The sequence below is a fragment of the Heloderma suspectum genome, chromosome 5, assembly GCF_057233095.1.
Source record: "Heloderma suspectum isolate Gila_16-S chromosome 5, 16-S_ref, whole genome shotgun sequence".
NCBI lineage: Eukaryota > Metazoa > Chordata > Lepidosauria > Squamata > Helodermatidae > Heloderma > Heloderma suspectum.
In genome coordinates, this window is record NC_139462.1 from 155,160,059 (window position 1) to 155,175,691 (window position 15,633).

Genomic DNA, 15,633 nt, shown 5'->3' on the forward strand with positions numbered 1-15,633 from the left:
CAAAGCAATGCAAATCTGTGTATTTCAGGGAGGTGAGGGAACTGCCTGTTTTTTAAGTATTAAAAACAGTGCCCCTTTGCTTTCTACATAGGTTTTCCAGCATTAGTTAGTCATCTTACATTTCAATAAACTTCAAAACACACCTGGGAGTGAGGGAGAGGTTATGTAAAAGTGCATAGTATGCACTGTGCATACATGAAAGTCCTGCACAACATTTTGCCATATACCTCCGTGTAAAGGGACAGCTCCATGCAGCAGAAGAAGGCACAATTTTCAAGTAAAGTGAATCAGTAAATCCTTTTTTTACTTTTGGAAGCTCCATTTGCACACCGAATTTAGTTTTAGAGCTATCTTCCATGCAAATCATTGTTGGATTAGAGTGTTTGTGTGGGATAAAGCGAGGATAAAACTAAATTCAATTCTATAGTTTAGTAAAAAAAAAAAAAAAGTGCAGAAAAATACAGTAGCGACAATGGAGCGTCAAACATTGTAGTCTCTTTCATTTCTGCCATTCCCATGGGAGTACGTGTGCTTCTGAAATATTCTATCACTGTAGTCCTTCTGTTCTTCCCCTCTCTCTGCCAAAAAAACCTGGCCCTACATTTTTAATAATAGAGGACTCCAAGGATGGAAGGAAGGGCTTAAGTAAAAAGGTAAACATTCTATTGTTTATATTTTGATACGTCTTTTAATAAACAAGTGTTTTATTATGCTGTTTTGTTTGTTTGCAGATAGTATACCATGCACTGCAGCTTATCTTTTTTACTGTTCTTGCTATTTTAATTATGAGACTAAAGCTGTTTCTGACACCTCATATGTGCATCATGGCATCTTTGATATGTTCAAAGCAAGTAAGTTATTGTTTACTTGTCATACTTCTACTGATACAGTGATAATATATTTTACAGAGTAAAATATTAGTAAAGCATCCGGTTAATATTTGTAATAATTTTATTATGAAATTACAAAAATGTAAAATAATTACTACATAATGCATATGAAAAGCAAAGCAAGTATACTGCCAAATATTGTGAGAACTAATAAAATTATATTGCATATATACAACATAAAGGATAAGTAATAAATGAACAAATTCATAACAGTGACAGTATGTCTTCTCTAACATTTATTTAGGCATAGACCTGTCCTAGTGGTTAGTATTGACATACATACCCAACATCTTCACTTCAGCCAGTGAATGAACACAATCCATGGGCAGAATAAGGTTTCTGCAGCTGGACATACCACACAGGGTGTTAAAGCCTGCTGTGTGGATGGTAGGGGGAGAGGTGGCAAAATTAGTTTCTCATATAGATTGTCATATGGCCCACATTTTTATATTAGGCATTATTTATCTACTTGTGTTCAGCCTTCTGATGCCCTGTGGTTCTCTAGGTTTGGGGACATTTTGGTGGGCTTCTAAAGACATAAAATTTGTATTACTAAAGGGAGATAAATTGATAGAAGCCCACCAAAAATTACTTCCTACACAAACTTTATGTGCTAATGGAGTACACAGAGAGAAGACACAGATGGTCTTTCTGATAAATCATGATGGAATATGAGAGGAGGCAGCATCACAGTTACACATTGGCCCAATGTATTACATGATATATGGGTAAACCATTTACAGTGCAATCTTATACCTGTCTACTCAGAAAAAAGGTCCCATTGAGTTCAGTGAAACTTACTCTGAGGTAGGATTGCAGCCTTAAATCACTTTATTTTTAGATAGCATTAACATAGATTTCCTGTTATACAAGGAGATACATTGCATACAGTATGCTATAGTGGACTCAATTTACATAAACAGTGTATGCTGTGCAGTATCAGCATAGGGTAGAAGACCAGGGAATGGAATATTGCTGTTATTTATAAGGAGTCCATCTCCCACACCAAGACACCAGTTTGAAGTGAGGGGTTTGAGTGTTTTTACCTGGTGTTGGACCAGAAAAACAGATGAGCAATTCTGCTGGTATACTGGCTAGCCTGCTGCCCATCAGTCTCTATGCCCAAGCTGGCTGAAATGGTCTCAGGTTTTGGAAAACCCTAGAATGCTTGTCTTGAGAGATTTCAGCATATATGTGAAGGCCACTTTAGATTTGGTGGGCCCCCCATGAGTAGGTGTGGTGGACTCATTAAGTTGTTCTGCCCTTGGAGACTTATGGAATCTGATGGTTTCTTGAATGCTCTGGGGAATTTTTCTGGTTGACATGGATGGCACTTCTGTTGAAGCCCTGGTTTCGCTATGGAATGGTGAGATGGAAAGGGTTGACATGATTGCTCCCAAGCATCCTTTTCTGCATTGTGGAGCCCAGCCAGTTCCCTGGTTTACCAGAGAGTTGGCAGCAATGAAGCAAGCAGGATAACTAGAACACGTATGGCATAGGTCTCATAGCCTCTATGACCTGACACAAGAACACATTATCATGCTACTTCTTGGTGGTGAGGGCGGCAGATTGTTCTTCCTTTTCTGCTATAGTCACATCCTCAGGTAGCTATTCAGCAGAGCTTTTCAAGTGATGAGGGGACTATTATATCTAGACCCCAGGAAGGATGTGTTGGAACCCTCAGAGGGCCTGCTGTGATAAATTTGCAAGGCACTTTTAGGGAAAAAATCTCACATATTTGCTTTGACGTTGGTACTGTCATTGATACAGTTCCAGAGGAGGCATTCAGAGCACTGTCTAGCCTACTTATATGGGATCGGTTTCAGATTATGCTAAGGTACTTGAAGAAGTTTGTCCAACTACCTGTATACTTGACCTTCGCCCATCTTGGTCCATGAGGCAATTAATGCCAGCTTGAGAGAGTGAGTGGTTCTGGCCACCTTGAAAGAGGTGGTCATGAGACCACTCCTTAAGAAACCTTTACTGGACCCGGTAGATGTAACAACTATCCATTCTTCTCCACGGTCTCTATGCATCACATGGATCGGGTTCTGTACCTGCACGGAGCCTCTATTCGGGAAGCTTCTATAGCTGAGGAATTTTGGCAGGAACCCTTCCTCCAACATCCTAGTTCGCATTCCCTAGCAGGTTCCCACTTATTCCCTCAGTTCTCTTTCGGCTGCCATTGCATGTGCCTCATAAGAAAAGCTCTCTTGTTCTTTCACTACTCAAAATGTTTTTTCATCTGAAAAGCTGAGGCTTTTTTCTTCTTGTATCAAAGCTTTCTTGCTGTCTCATTATTTAATTTATTTTACCTTTCCGACTTTCGTGATTGTCCTTAAGGGTGTATGGCCCGCAGGGCTCCCTTTTGAAAGTGCACCTGCTGCAGGACAAAACTGCCGCCCTCATATGGGCACTCTCTGCCTGTTCTGCCTTGGAGAAGGGCACGTTGTTGAGGCTTGCCCTCATTGTAAAGCCCTCTTGAAGCAAGAGAGAAGAAACAGGTCAGATTGGCTAAAAGCCGCTCTTGGAAAAGGGTGCTGGCATTGGTAAAGGGGACTAAAGATATAGCAAACCTGCCAGTTTCACCTTCACACCAGCCATCTGCTGCGCAGGAGCCTGCTCCAGTGTTGGGGTCGTCATCCCCTCAGCATCGTACTCATCCGAATACACAAAATCCCCCCACTCCAGGCCGATCTTTGGCACTTACACTGGCAAAAAGACTAACAAAAAGGCAAATGTCTCTAAGCAGGCTAGTCTGTCTTCCTATTCAAAGAAGAAGAAGAAAAAGACTTCTGAGTCACATGATTCTGCTCGGGATCGAGCACCTGGACCCTCGGGTTTTTCTTAGTCTGTGCGAGCATCTCATGACTGGGATTAGTTCATACAGGTGGTGCTGGACAGCACTCTGACTTGGATGAAGAGCCAACCATTCCACACGTTTCAGTACTGGCATCTCAGGATCAACAGCAACCATTGATTCCGGCCGTGTCTTCCACTGCTCCACCAATGCCTGCTGCTTATTTTATTTATTTATTTATTTATTTCTATACCGCCCAATAGCCGAAGCTCTCTGGGTGGTTCACAAAAACTAAAACCAAACAACACACAATAAAACAATTTAAAATATATAGAACATTAAAACCACAATATAACAATACAACCACAATAAAACCTAGCAGCAGTACAGGAGTTTAAAATACAGATTTAAAACAGCAAAGATAAAAATTTAGAAAGCTAAAATGCCTGGGAAAATAAAAAGGTCTTCACCTGGCGCCGAAAGGAATACAATGTAGGCGCCAGGCGAACCTCACTAGGGAGCTCATTCCAGAGCCGGGGTGCCACAACAGAAAAAGCCCTCCTCCTAGTAGCCACCCGCCTCACTTCCTTTGGCAGGGGCTCACGGAGAAGGGCCGCTGATGATGATCTTAAGGTCCAGGCAGGCACATAGGGGAGGAGGCGATCCTTCAGGTAACCTGGCCCCAAGCCGTTAAGGGCTTTGAATGTTAACACCAGCACTTTGAATCGGGCCCGGAAATGGACCGGCAGCCAGTGCAGTTGGAAAAGTACTGGCGTAATATGAGCTCGCAGGCCAGTCCCTGTTAACAATCTTGCTGCCCTATTTTGGACCAGCTGAAGTTTCCGGACCATTTTCAAAGGCAGCCCCACGTATAACGCATTGCAGTAATCCAGACGAGAAGTTATCAGAGCATGGATAACTGTAGCTAGGCTATCTCTGTCCAGATAAGGGCGTAGTTGGTATACCAGCCTAAGCTGATAAAAAGTGCTCCGTGCCACTGAGTTCACCTGTGCCTCAAGTGACAGTTCTGGATCCAAGAGCACCCCCAAACTACGAACCTGATCCTTTAGGGGGAGTGCAACCCCCTCCAGAACAGGTTGATTATCACCTAGCCGGGCAGACGAACCACCCACTAACAGTACCTCCGTCTTGTCTGGATTGAGTTTCAGTTTATTGGCCCTCATCCAGTCCATTACCGTGCCCAGGCACTGATTCAGAACAGCCACTGCCTCACCTGGTTTTGATGAGAAAGAGAGGTAGAGCTGGGTGTCATCCGCATATTGATGGCACCTCAGCCCACACCTCCGGATAACCTCCCCCAGCGGTTTCATGTAGATGTTAAACAGCATGGGGGATAGAATAGAGCCCTGTGGAACCCCATGGCACAATTGCCATGGCACAGAGCAATAATCCCCCAGCACCACCTTCTGGAATCGGCCATCCAAGTAGGAGCGGAACCACTGTAGTGCAGTGCCTCCAACTCCCAACCCAGACAACCTATCCAGAAGGATACCATGGTCGATGGTATCGAAAGCCGCTGAGAGGTCCAGGAGAATCAACAGGGTCGCACTCCCCCTGTCCCTCTCCCGGCAGAGGTCATCCCACAGGGCGACCAAGGCAGTTGATTTCCTGCTGCTTGAATGATGTTACTTGTACAAGCAGCCTTACCACTGCTCTGCCAATGTTATTTTCACCCATTCTGATAGTGAAACCTGTGCAGCAAGGAGAACCCATCCCATTAACATCTATGTTGAAAGGGGGAAATCTGACACCTGTGTCCGACGGAACCAATCCCTCATCCACCTCAACATGATGGATGGAAGGCCGGAGCACAAGCAATTATTGGTGCTCACGTTCGCCGGACTCAGTGTGGTCATTTACCTCCACTGCCAGAGGTCATGCGTCTAGTTTTTTTTTTTGAGCAAAGCCAATATCGGGAATCCTAAAGGAAATCAACCCTGAGTGCTCATTGGAAGGACAGATACTGAAGCTGAAGCTCAAATATTTTGGCCACCTAATGCGAAGAGAAAACTCTCTGGAAAAGACCCTGATGCTGGGAAAGACTGAAGGCAAAAGGAGAAGGGGACAGCAGAGGATGAGATGGCTAGATAGCATCACCGATGCAATGAATATGAACTTGAGCACGCTCCAGGAGAGAGCGCAGGACAGGAAGGCCTGGCGTGCTATGGTCCATGGGGTCACGAAGAGTCAGACACGACTGAACGACTGAACAAGAAATACCGGGAAAGGTCCAGATCACTATTCTCTGAATGGGACATACCTTCAACAAGGGACGTGCAGTACAGGAGAGCCCAAGATTGGGTTGATTACTCTACCGAGCTATATGCCCTGTACTGCCCTCACCATCCTGATCCTCCCTGTTGGGGAGAAAGTCAATACCGTCGACAACCGTTGGCTATGGTTTTGAGACCCCCGGGTAAACCAGGTGATCCTTGCCCTATGGCACCATTAATGCTGCCTATTCAGCAGCCACCACCAGCTTAGCAGGAGATTCAAGCGATTGTACCATCTGTCCAGCAAGCCCAGGTGACTTAACAACAGACTATCTTGCCAACTTAAAGCATCCACGGTCTACACAATTACAGGCTGCTCTGCCAGCTACTCAGCCATCATCTGCACTACCTTTTGTTGCGCAACTTGATGCAGGCAGTGCACAATCACTCGCTATAGAACTAAGGGAGAAGTCCTTACTGCTCCAGGTCCCTGCAGGGGAGTCTCCAGTGTTCAGAACAGAGGGTTATCAGTCGAACAGTACATTCCAGTCATCCTGATCTCTTCGCCAGACACCATCATTGGCTCCAATGAAGCCACAGCCCCATCAGAGGATGTAGGTCAATTTTCTAACCAAATCCTCAGAATGGCACATCTCCATAGACAAATCACATCAACACTACCTCCGCTTTGCCATCACTACCAACGTCTACCAATTTCGGGTGCCGCTCCAAGGGTATTTACCAAGTGTATGGCAGCGGCCTGCTCCCACCTGCGACTGCAAGGCATAGAGGTCTGTTTGTACATAGATGATTGGCTGCTGGTGGCGCCAATGAAAGATCAGCTACTTTGGACAATAGAGATAGCCTACAATCTCCTTCAGGAGCTTGGACTTTATATTAATGCAGAGAAATCACACCTTGTAGCAACACTGCAGATCCAATTCATGAGGGCATTGTTGGATTCCCAGCTGGGCCATGCCTTCTTACCCGACAGCAGGGTAAAAGTGCTGACTTCCTAGCACCAGAACTGCAGATCTACCATGGTGCTCAAGGTCCAACATCTCCTGGGTTTCATGGCTACGACAATGGCTGCCGTTCACTACGGTCGGTTGCTTATGAAACAACTCCAAACCTAGTTCATACACAACTTCGATACCGATGCCCGTCGAACCAGACCTATGCCTCCTATTGTGGAAGGTGGCATTTCTGGTGGCCATTACATCTGCACGCTGTGCCAGTGAGCTCTGTGCGCTCAGAGTAGACCAGCTTTGTCTCACCTTTCACCAAGATAAAGTGGTGCTCAGACCTGACCCTGACTTTTTACCTAAAGTTGTGTCTGCGTTTCATTTAAATCAAAATATTGTTTTGCCTGCTTTCTTTGCTTCCCCTTCTACATCTTTGGAATTGACCCTGCAACCCTGGCCTTTATAAGTCAAGGACTGAACAGTTTTGACTGTCACCCCACCTCTTTGTCTGCTACGGTGGCAAGCACAAGGGCCATCATCTGTTGACTCAGCACTTCACATCTTTGGTTGCTAAGACTGTCGAGCTGTCGTATAAGCTGCCTGTGCTCAAACTGTCTGCCCGAGTCTGAACTCACTCAACTTATGTGGTAGCAACATCGGTCGCGTTCAACCGGGGGGGAGGCATCCCTGAATTGTGCTGCGCTGCAACCTGGTTGACACCTTCCACCTTTGTAAAACATTACAGACTAGAGCTGACTAGAGCTGGTCATGCTGTCCTGTCCTCTGTATTGTAGTAGGACACTGACCCACCTCCACTGTAAGTTAGCTTGCTACTCACCCATATGTGTGATGCATAGAGACCATGAAGAAGAAAGGTTGCTATCTGTAACTGTAGTTCTTCGGGTAGTCATCTATGCATTCACACAACCCACCTGCTATCCCCTCTTTGGTGTCATACTCAAGTTCAGTGTTGAGTACCGAAGGTATTCTTTTGTGCAAATTTATCTCAGGTACAAGGGTGCAATGTCAGTCTCGAGGAACTGAGGGAATAAGTGGGAACCTGCTAGGAACACATACATGAGGATGGCAGAGGAGGGGTTCTCGCCAAAATTCCTCAGCTATAGAAGCGCCTCGAATTGAGCCTCCATGCAGGCCCCCATATGTGTGAATGCATAGATGACCATTCAAAGAACTATAGTTACTGGTAGCAACCTGTCTGTAGTCATGAATATCACCTTTTGGGTGCAAGGTGCATCTCCTCCCATACCAACCTGCCCATGCATTAAGATAATCAGGTGAGGCCTTTTTCTGAGTGCCATTGTTAAGAATACTGCCTTATGAAGGCAGTATTTGTGGTGATGTCACCCCAATTCTGGAATATCCTCTCAAGGAACATTGACTGGCACCAACATTCTTCTCCTTGAGGTGCCAGGTTAAAACGTCTTTATTTGCCTGGGCATTTTAATGTGTGCTTAGCTTAATGTTATCTGTACATTTTTAGCTGGTTGAAGAGTTGCTGTTTTATCCCTCTCAATTTTATTTCCAGAGGTTTATTGTGTTTTATTATTGATGTGTTATTTTATCTTGTACCCTGTCCTAGAACCTGCTTTTCTGGGTGAAGGGCAGTTTTGAAAATTTTAAATAAATACAATAATAAACATTCATACTGATATTAAAGTTTATAATTACTACTGTTAATGTTAATGGGAAGATGTATTGTTAACTGGGTTCTAAAATCTTTTCATGTAATCTGTTTAAACTTTTTAAGAATGAAAACTGTTAGAAACTTGAGTAGTATATAAAAATAAATCCCTTTTAATTTCCTTGTACAGCTCTTTGGATGGGTCTTTTACAAAATCCAGCCTGGAACACTTGTCCTTGCAATTTTAGCAATGATGGCATTTGAAGGGATAGCAAACCTTCAAAGAGAATGGAGCATCGTGGGAGAATTTAGCAACTTGCCTCAGGAGGAACTGTTATTATGGATAAAAGCAAACACTAAACAAGGTAAAAACAAAATCAGCTCCCTTTTTGCAATAATTTATTACAACATCTCACAGATCCATGGGGTTGGAAGGGGCCATCAAGTCCACCCCCCTGCTCAATGCAGGAAGCCTGTCTTCCATCCAAGTACTAACCAGAGCTAACCTTGCTTAGCTTCTGAGATCAGATGAGATCAGGCACATCCAGCCCTTTGCTCGTCTACTGCACAGCAGGCAACCATCTTGTGTTCTGTGCAGTTTCTGGAGCAGAAGATCATGCTCTTAAACAGTTTTCTCTGGTGTCATTTTATTGTAGCTTAAATGGTCGGTCTTTGTAAATATGGGCATCTGTAATTGCAAATTGCTTATAGTATACAAAGACTTGTATTCAGTAGAGAAAACTTGTGTGTGTGTTTTGTGGTGGTAGATTACAACTTTAAAATAGCAAGTACAGATTTTTATAGGAACCATTTTTTGCATGTAAACCAATGCAGTTTTAGATTTCCATGAAAAGTGAAATTAAGGCCCAGTTTACAAATCATGGTTATTTATGTACCTTTTTTTAGTTCTTAGAGTGAATGCCATCTAAACTAGTATGCATTTTTACAATATTCCCCAATTATTCCTAGATGTTTAGAAATTCTTCTCTGTCTGTCTGTCTGTCTGTCTTTCAGATGCGGTTTTTGCAGGTGCAATGCCTACAATGGCAAGTGTAAAATTGTCTGCTGTTCGACCTATTGTGAATCATCCCCATTATGAAGATGCAGGGTTGCGGTAAGATTTTAAGTTCATATTTTAAGATTAATCACAATAATATGTTGTGGTTTACTTATACACTGTAGGAATTTTAAGCACTCGCAATGACGGTTGACATGAAAGTATAGGCTATGTTCAACATAGAGGTGTGTGCAATCAGACTCCAAAGAGCTGTGTGAATAATCTATATATTGTCCTCCCTGAAGTATATGAGTGCATTTTTGTGGACAGTCTGGAATTCCTTGTGGATTTTTGCAGATTCCATCTAAAATGCTGCATTTTATGTTATGATTGTAATTTTTATCTTTTCATTGTTCTGGAAGCTGCTATGAGTTTATTAGCTAAAAGGTGGCATATACTCTTTTTATAACACACATATAAATAAAATGGGGCTGGATTGAATCTTTCTAGTCTCTTGGCTAGGGGTCTTACTAGGATTCTGTAGACACCTCTGGCCTTCAGCATGCACTGATGATGTCATGTACATACAATGAAAGCTCTGGGTTAAAAAGGATCCTTTTTATCACTGGATAGCTTAAAATGAAATCTGGCTGAAACACAGTCTATAGAGATGAATAAAAAACAAAACAGCTAAGTCTCTTACTTTTGATGAGTTCAGAGGCAGGATTAAAAACAGGTGTTTTGCATCAGCTAGGCACTTCCAAGTAAATGTGTTAATTGGTTTAATATAGAATTGTGCTATGAAGATGTATTAGTTTTTAATTGACTAAATAGATGAATAAATTTGGTAATTGATTTTAGACAAGAGCTTTACTGTGGAGAGAGAGAGAGAAGGATGAATTGGTAACTGATTTATGTTTCCTTCAGGCATGCAAGCTCATTAATCCCATGGTTTCTCCTGGCTTAAATAAAGAGTGTAGTAGTCCTTGATCAACAAGCAGGAGAGCAGGCAGCAGCAAAGGGTAAACTCATCCTTCAACAAAAAGCAAGGACTGCAAAAGGAAAAACTTGACATACCTTCCAAGGAAGAGAGCTCTCCCAGGTTTGGGGGCGGGGGTTGCTCTCCTTCAACATGAACACAGCATGTCTTTGCTGCTACAGAGTTCCTGTTTAGGAGTAGAACTTTGTTTTGTTTTGTTTTTAATTTGCTGATTTCTCTTCAGAATTTTCTCTCTCATCCTAATGCTTCTAGACAGATGGGAAAGGGAAATATAGGTAGGGAAAGATAGGCCATATCAGCACCAAATCACCTCCAAACAGCAAGTTTAATGAGTTTCCAGAGAAGGTGTGCCTTTTCCTCCAGTGGTTGCTAAATCCAAACAACCTAGCCAAGGGAGCACCGGTGAGAAAACTATTATGCATCTACAGAACCACTGATGTCAGCCTGCCCAGGTGGAAGAATCACTGCCAAAGGAATGTGGCCTGTGGAAGCTGTTGAACCAGTCAACTGGCTAGAACTGATGGGAGCTAAACATCCTCTGCACACATTCTTGGACAGCATTGCGAATACGTTATGATTTGAATAGAGCTTGACCACTGACGACCACATCAGCCATCAGGTGGCACTTTGTCCAGCAGCTTACAAGCAGATTGTGCATCTCTGATATTATGGATGGACATTAGCCTCTTATCCCTCTCAGCAGGGTATATTCAGAGCCTCAACCAGATGGAGTGGGTCCTACATGCAGTTGTTTTCCCGCTGAATACTTGATGGTGGGAAGCATTGGTCATCAATCTCTTTGCAAACAAGAATGATGCCAAAGTGTTCCACTGCTTCCCATCTTTTCCTGTGGAAGTTGCAGCTGCTCTGTCTCATAGCCACAGGCTCCCCTTTATGCTTCTCCCTCCCCTCATCCACTGCTTCCCTTCATAGTGAGAATTATATAGCAGTGAGAGCAGTATAGGTGTAGAAGAGGATGGTAGCTGTGTTCTGGCCTAAGAGGTCATTGTTCTCAGACTTAATGAAACTCAGAATTCCTGGCCATGGCCTCTGCTATCTCTAGAAATGATCCTTCACCCAGATCTAGTGTGGCTCTATCTGTACACTGTTATCTGAAAATTGAGGAATAACAGTTTTCCAAGAGAAGGTTTGCCGGAAGATGTGGAGATGGTCCACACCATCCTGGCTTTCCATCAACAAGAGCTGTGACATGATATGGAAGGTTTTTCCGAGGTGGTGCAGGTGGTGCTGTCCTGGGTACTAATTGTATACTTTCCATGACAACTCAGTAGTTCTCTGACTGGATCAGTAATTGGTTCCCAAGTACAGTTAAAATGTAATCCCACACAATTTCTGCTCCAGTTCAGTCCATCCTAAGGGGAAGCAGTGGCATAAGTTGGACATACTCTATGCCTTCTTGATTTATCATTGCCATTATTATAACAGTTCTTCTCTTCTGTCTGGAGATTGTCAAAGTGAACAACTTTTAAAAGCATAAAAATAATAACCATTGCTAATTTAAAACAACAGTGCCAGCGTAATCTCAGTAAAACAAAACTCCAGCATAAAAACAGATCTAAATTTTTACATTAGGGCTGATTAAGATTAGGAAGTTGCAGGAGTTGTGCTGTCCCTGGCCTCCTTCCAATCTCAATTGGAGGCAGATACATGACTGGTGGGCAGTAAGTCTGTGTTACACAAGCCAAGTGCATGTGGTCAAGGTTAACAGATTCACCATTAGCATTTGAGTAACAGGGTATAGTTCTCCAGCTACTGCAGCTTTATTATGCTAAAAGCAGGCCTTTCCACAATGCAGATTCAAGGAAGCTCTCAAAGTGCCCCAGGCTCTAAACGACTATTCTAAGATCTCTGTTAGGCAAGGCAATCCACAGGGTATTGAAGTTGCCAGCAGTTTGCCTGTGGACACCAACAGGCCAACCTGCCTAATAGTGATGCCCCTCCCTTAGGGCGGCTCCCTTCTACATTGGCTTCTGAGTGACTATCCTGGAAGAGCATCCCTAACTCTGCCCATTTTGACTTGTGATGCACTCTGGCATCTCTCAACTCATGCCCCTCTTTCTCCTCCGTAGAAACTTGGGCAGGAGAGGAGGCAACCCGACCTGGGTTATCAGTTTGTCAAGGCCCCCTTTTTTTGGAACCCCCTGCCCCTGGACACTGTGTTGTTTCCGGCGCCTCCTGAAAACAGCACTGCTCCAGGAGACATTCCTGAACTGACCGGTCATGGTTTCTATTAGCATTCTGTTTTTTAAAAACATAATTTTAGTACGGTGTTTTATTTTTTAAATTATTTTACCATTTAAAAGTGAAATAATTAAAATATTTTTTAAAATTATTTTACCATTTAACTTTTATGTTCACTGCTCCAAAATCTGTTTTAAATATGGAGTGGTATACCAATATTGTAAATAAATAAATAAGATTGTCTCCCAACACCTGGGGGCTCTGGGGGAGGTTCCTAGCTGTTCTAGCTCTGATTCAGAATTGAGACCTCTCTGTGGGCCTGGGCTCAACCCTGACATATACAAGTCCAAGGGGCAGTCTCACCAAACAAGTATCACAGCCCGTTCATTGCAAAAGGCAACTATTTCTGCCCTGAACAGCAATGCCAGCCTGGATGACACATGGTCACTTTTAGTTATAGTCATCTTGCTTGTATGCCAATTTTCCATATATTTTACATTCAGAACTGTCCACAACAAAGCATGAAAAAATACATCACTATCAATATGAAAGACAATTCAAAACAGTGTTAAGAAGAAATAAAAAACACATAATAAAATATCAATATCAATATTTTATCAAATATTGAACAATATCAACATTTATAATTAAGAATTCAGTTATCTGCAAGAACAAAGTGAAATATCCTCTTGCCTAGGTAGTAACAGCAAATGCAGAGTGAATCCTCTTAGAGAGCTGTTGGGGGAGGCAAGGTTGAAGTCCTCAGAGGTGTTAGCAGGTACAGGGTGAAACATCCTTTGATGTAGATGGTAAGCAGCAGGTAACAAAACTCTCCTCTGTTGATGATGGATATCTTTAAGGCAGCCACTTGGGCAATGCTTTCCATGTTTGTATTTTGTTCTTACAAAATAGATGTGTTTGCCTCTGTTGATGACTCCTTCAACAGGAGGGTTCTCCAGCAGATGCTGTAAACATGGTGTCTGTTCTCCCAGCCTAAGATATAGGCACTGCTTGGTGCATGATCTCCTACTTATTGACTCAGAATTGGAAATTGAACTTCCCCTGAGGATCCTTTCTGGTCAGCAGGCAGAAGAGCACACAAACCCAATCAGTAGTGTAGATATGTTGGCAAAGAGATGCATTTTCCATGTTTGCTTGATTCACTTTTAGTATAGGTGTTAGTAAGGGACACTTGGAGTCCCTTCTGTCATTTAATGGTTATCTTTTCTTCTCATTCATCTTTGTTTGGCCAAAACAGTGCTCCCCCCTCCATCCCAGAGTTGTTGGAACTATGGTACTTTTTTTCTACCGCAGTCAAGTCCTGAACCTTGGATGGATCTGCTCCCTGAGAACCAATATCAAGTGCTTTTTTTTCGGGCCCTGCCTTCTTCCCCAGGAGGAGTTAATCTTTAGCTGCTCACTGCCCCTTTGCTTGTTGACCAGAAGGAAACTTCATGGTAAGCCCAGTTTCCCATTCTTACTACAGAAAGCAATTGCCTCCCATTTGAACTTATATTCTGTTTTGTGCCCTAGCAATTGTTTAGTATTCATGGCTGATTAAATGTTTGTTCAATATTATATTCATTCATACATATGTTTTCTTCCCTATTTCCTTCTTTTCTAATCTTACTAATTTTGTTCATCCTCATTGTATTTTAGCACACTTTTTATATGTACTTACTGCCTTCTAAGCCCATTTTGTGCATCTGATGAAGTTCACTGTTGACTATAAAAATGTATGCCAGAATACATCAGCTGTCTCCAGGATACCACAGTCCTTCATGTCTTTTCTTCAGTAATTGGCTTCTTAGCTTAAATTAGTTCTCTTGATTGGTTGATATATTTGTGGCTTTCTCTTCCTCAAAGGGCAAGAACAAAAATAGTTTATTCCATGTATAGTCGAAAGCCAGCAAAAGAAGTTAAAAGGGAATTGCTAAAGATGAGAGTAAATTATTATATTTTAGAAGATTCTTGGTGCCTGAGAAGAACTAAGTAAGTATTCAGTAAGTAACCTTGGCCATTTCCCCAAAATGATCAAGGGGGTGGGTGCTTTCTCTACAAGGACAGGGTAGGATATAATATAGGTTCTGATGTTTGGGACCCTTCCATAAGTCCACTTACCCTTCATTGGAAAACTTTCTGTTTAGCCTTTGAAATAGTGCTAAGCATATTCTAGTCTTTTTCAGCAAATAAAATTCAGATAGTTGGTGCTAATGGTTAAAACTGATCTTTTAAAAATGATTAAAATTAAAAGGTTGTTTTTGTAGTCATTGTGTGAGGTACAAGATATGTTAATGCTTTTAATTTGCCCTTTATGTTCTGAATATTAATAAGATCCAGCTTTGGTCTCCATGGATTTTCTGAAGCCCTTACTGTGCTTCCTTGTGGACATGGAGTTGGCATTTGAATTTAATGATATGGTGATTATTCTTGAATTTTTGATAAGCTTTAGTAAGGATTGGTCATTTAATTTAAATGAGTCCTTACATAAATAAATGGCATGTGTGATTTAAATTCCTCTCCTTGGCCCTCCAGTCTTGCTATATGATTATAATAACAGATTCTAAATGCCCTTATTTGAGCAGGGCTATCATTGTAAGGTTTCAGGACTGCAACATTTCACTGTATTTTACCATAGACTGCACCATTTCAATTCTGATATCGAATTTAATGACTTGGAGGAAGTTCATGGGAGGAAAGTTTCCCATCCCCTTCTACCCGCTGCAGTGCCTCTCTGGACAGTCAGGGGACCCTCCTGAACAATGTGGGAGTGGGATGCAGAAGGAGGCTGCTGTGGGGAGGGGCGAGAATCATCCCAAGTCATGCGTAAGGTATGTTAACTGGTTCACAGAAGGAAACATTCCTGTCCTCTCTCCCCAGCAGCTCCCACCCTGTGCTCCGTT

At 42.6% G+C, this 15,633-nt stretch overlaps 1 protein-coding gene across 8 annotated transcripts in view; it reads left to right on the top strand.

The window, feature by feature from the left end:
• Positions 1-15,633, top strand: part of DPY19L1 (dpy-19 like C-mannosyltransferase 1) — a 69,938-nt gene that overhangs the window by 51,511 nt on the left and 2,794 nt on the right. For 2 of the 8 annotated variants that reach the window (XM_084857887.1, XM_084857888.1), the window contains 4 exons: positions 732-851; positions 8,722-8,896; positions 9,546-9,645; positions 14,597-14,722. In XM_084857887.1, the coding sequence (XP_084714013.1) occupies positions 732-851; positions 8,722-8,896; positions 9,546-9,645; positions 14,597-14,722 (521 nt within the window). Of the gene's footprint in view, positions 1-731; positions 852-8,721; positions 8,897-9,545; positions 9,646-13,988; positions 14,188-14,596; positions 15,562-15,633 lie in introns of all 8 variants that reach the window. The other 6 variants (XR_014792275.1, XR_014792278.1, XR_014792276.1 and 3 more) reach the window with 6 other exon arrangements.